This window comes from Ceratotherium simum, chromosome 37, assembly GCF_057802395.1.
Source record: "Ceratotherium simum simum isolate JZ-2026a chromosome 37, ASM5780239v1, whole genome shotgun sequence".
NCBI classification, from domain to species: Eukaryota; Metazoa; Chordata; class Mammalia; order Perissodactyla; family Rhinocerotidae; genus Ceratotherium; species Ceratotherium simum.
This window is the reverse complement of record NC_141936.1, coordinates 20,377,634-20,380,956: the sequence shown is the minus strand read 5'-3', so window position 1 is coordinate 20,380,956 and position 3,323 is coordinate 20,377,634. Positions and strand designations below refer to the sequence as shown.

General features: G+C 65.4%; 1 protein-coding gene across 1 annotated transcript; it reads left to right on the top strand.

Annotated features, from left to right (window-relative positions):
* The first annotated feature begins 453 nt into the window (after positions 1–453).
* CDK5R2 (cyclin dependent kinase 5 regulatory subunit 2) lies at positions 454–2,851 on the top strand. The gene has a single exon (XM_004427569.3). The coding sequence runs from the start codon at positions 522–524 to the stop codon at positions 1,632–1,634; it is 1,113 nt and encodes a 370-aa protein (XP_004427626.1). The 5' UTR covers positions 454–521; the 3' UTR covers positions 1,635–2,851.
* Positions 2,852–3,323: the final 472 nt, after the last annotated feature.

The window sequence follows — 3,323 nt, the reverse complement described above, 5'->3', positions numbered from 1 at the left end:
ACTAGTGCATGCGATCTAGTGCATAAAAATAAGCTGACCTGGGACCTGGAGAAGGAGGTGGGAGCTCACCTGCCCGCTCCCCCGCCCCCAGCTCTGACCCTGAGAGGGCCATTCAAACGACAACCACCTCTTCCTCCTTTTCCCTTCGTGCTGAAGGGAAAGGACCAGAGACAGAGGGTGGGGGATGGGGCGGGACCTGAGATTGGAGTGCGAGAGTCTATTGGTCAGAGGAGCTGCCGGTCAGGAGGGCAGCTCGGGCGAGGATTGGCTGCGTGAGGCGGGGCGCGGCGCGGCCAAAGAAGGGGCCCAAGGGGTGGGGCTGACGCTGCAGCTGGCGCAGCTCAGACACCGAGCAGCCGCCGCGGAGCAGCCGAGCAGCCGCCTTCCCCCCGCCAGTTCCCGCGCCCGGGCCGGGGCTAGGCCCCCCCACCGCCGGGTCCCCGGGGGCTGCAGCAGCAGCGGCGGCGGCGGCGCTGCCCGCGGTTCCCGCCGGGGCCCGGGCGCCGGCCCCGCTCTGCAGGATGGGCACGGTGCTGTCTCTTTCCCCCGCCTCCTCGGCCAAGGGCCGGAGGCCCGGCGGGCTGCCGGAGGAGAAGAAGAAGGCGCCGCCCGCCGGGGACGAGGCGCTGGGGGGCTACGGGGCGCCGCCAGCAGGCAAGGGCGGCAAAGGCGAGAGCCGGCTCAAGCGGCCGTCCGTGCTCATCTCTGCGCTCACCTGGAAGCGCCTGGTGGCCGCGTCTGCCAAGAAGAAGAAAGGCAGCAAGAAGGTGACGCCCAAGCCGGCGTCCACGGGCCCCGACCCCCTCGTCCAGCAACGCAACCGCGAGAACCTTCTCCGCAAGGGCCGGGACCCCCCCGACGGCGGCGGCGCCGTCAAGCCCCTGGCGGTGCCTGTGCCCACCGTGCCCGCGGCCGCCGCCACCTGCGAGCCGCCGTCGGGGGGCAGCGCGGCCGCCCCGCCGCCAGGCTCGGGCGGGGGAAAGCCGCCGCCACCGCCGCCCCCAGCCCCGCAGGCGGCCCCGCCGGTGCCTGGCGGCTCGCCGCGGAGGGTCATCGTGCAGGCGTCCACCGGGGAGCTGCTGCGCTGCCTGGGAGACTTCGTGTGCCGACGCTGCTACCGCCTCAAGGAGCTGAGCCCGGGCGAGCTGGTGGGCTGGTTCCGCGGAGTGGACCGCTCGCTGCTGCTGCAGGGCTGGCAAGACCAGGCCTTCATTACGCCCGCCAACCTGGTGTTCGTGTACCTGCTGTGCCGCGAGTCGCTGCGCGGGGATGAGCTGGCGTCGGCCGCCGAGCTGCAGGCCGCCTTCCTCACCTGCCTCTACCTCGCCTACTCCTACATGGGCAACGAGATCTCCTACCCGCTCAAGCCCTTCCTCGTGGAGCCCGACAAGGAGCGCTTCTGGCAACGCTGCCTGCGCCTCATCCAGCGGCTCAGCCCGCAGATGCTGCGGCTCAACGCCGACCCTCACTTCTTCACGCAGGTCTTTCAAGACCTCAAGAACGAGGGCGAGGCCGCCGCCGGCGCCGGGGGTCCACCCAGCGGGGGCGCACCTGCGGCCCCAGCCTCCTCCTCGGCCGCCAGGGACAGCTGCGCGACCGGAGCCAAGCACTGGACTATGAACCTGGACCGCTAGGGATACTAAGGGCCGCGCCCGCCCCCCGCCCCAGCCCCTGACACACGCTCGGAGCCCCCGGGACCATCAAGCCGCCGCCGCTGCTACCGCTGCTTCGCGCCCCGGCCAGAGGAAGAGCCGGCCCTGTCCCGCAGGGGAAGGTGGAGGCCAGGACGCCAGCGGCCGAGGCGTCTGGATTTGCTGGGCGTAGGGTGGGGGTGGGGCATGAGCGCGGGAGGGAGACCCCCAACCTCACCCTTTCTGTCTGTCTGCCCTTTCATCTCTCCCATCTGCCCGGGTCTCCCCCTTCCCTACTGTGTGTGAAGTCCATCTCTCTCGGTTTTGTCCATTTCCTCACCTCCTTCCTGTGTCTTCATCTTCCCTCCTGTCTGCCTTCCCATCTCCTTCTCTGCCTTTCCATTTTCCGTTCCTTGGGTGTGGGTTTCCATCTCCATCTTACCCCCTACCTGACTATCTCTCATTGCCCCTGTTTCTCTTTCTGTATTGTGTCCCAATCTCTCCCTCTTGTTCTCTTTTTCCTCGCATCTTTCCTTCTGTCTGCCCTCCCGGCTCTGCCTATGTCAGCTTACGTTTCTTCCCCTGACTGAACCCTATACCCACTCCCCAGACCAAAGGGAATATTAGTTCTTAATTTGGATCGACTGAGGTTCGGCGAGAAACTGCAGCCCCGGGAGCCCAGACAGCCGCCAGGATGGTCCTTCGCCCCACTCCCACCGCCTCTCCGTACCTTTTCCAACGTGTTGCATGCCGGGAGTTGGGGGGGAGGGAGATGCCGGCTTCAGGAGGCTGAGGTTTGGGAGCAAAATCAACCTAGGAGGCCACCCCGGCGGCGGCGGCGCCTCACCGGAAGGGTGGGAAGAGACAGAAAACTCTTCTTACTCTGGGGGAGGGGCACCCCTCTTCCTTATGCTTAGGTGTTTTTGTTTTCCCCCCTTTTAATTTATTTGGTTGTTTCCGGAGGGGGGGGGTGGATTGGGCCGGGAGCTGTCTGAGGTGCTGATCTGGGGCTGGACCGGAATCCTCCCGGCAGGGTACCAGGGACTGGGTTGGGCCTGGTGCCGTGTCCAAGGTGCCAATGATGCGGGCCGACGGCGCGGGCCGCACTGTCTGTCTGTCCGTCTGTCCCGGAGAGAACTATAAAGCGCTGGAAGCGCCTGCAGATGGTTTTGCGCCGGCCTTTCTTTGGGGCCCGGGAGGGAGGGAGTGTAACTGTCACAGGCAGGGCAGGAGGACCCCCATGGGGCTACTGGGGTAAGTCGAGTCCCTGAAAACTGCTACCCTCCCTCCCATTGTCTTCCATTTTACAGTGAGTAAAGTGAGGTAGCCAAAGATTGAGGCCTGATGATAAAGCTGAATGCCGCCCCCCCCCCCGCCTCCATCTTGTCTGACCTAGCTCCTTTTTAATGCCCAGGCAATTTAGGGAGTAAGTGATGAGGACAGCAGAAGTTGTTCCGCTTTCACAGAATGGTCCATTAAGGCAGAACTAGCTAGTTATTATTGCTGCTTTTCTCTTCCTCCTCCACCTCTCCCCGCCATATATCCGGTCAAGAGTCCAGTCAGGCCTAAGTCTGTGTTCACCACTCTCTGGTGGGGCCTGACTGCCAGTCAGCCCCCCACGTCTCCCCCCACCCACCACCCGGCTGCTTCAAGGCTGCTTCCCTCACACGCCCAACCAGGGCAGCCTTTGGA

Bases quoted from the DNA above. Each gene is read 5' to 3' on its own strand.
- CDK5R2 (XM_004427569.3), top strand. From the start codon at position 522: ATGGGCACGGTGCTGTCTCTTTCCCCCGCCTCCTCGGCCAAGGGCCGG.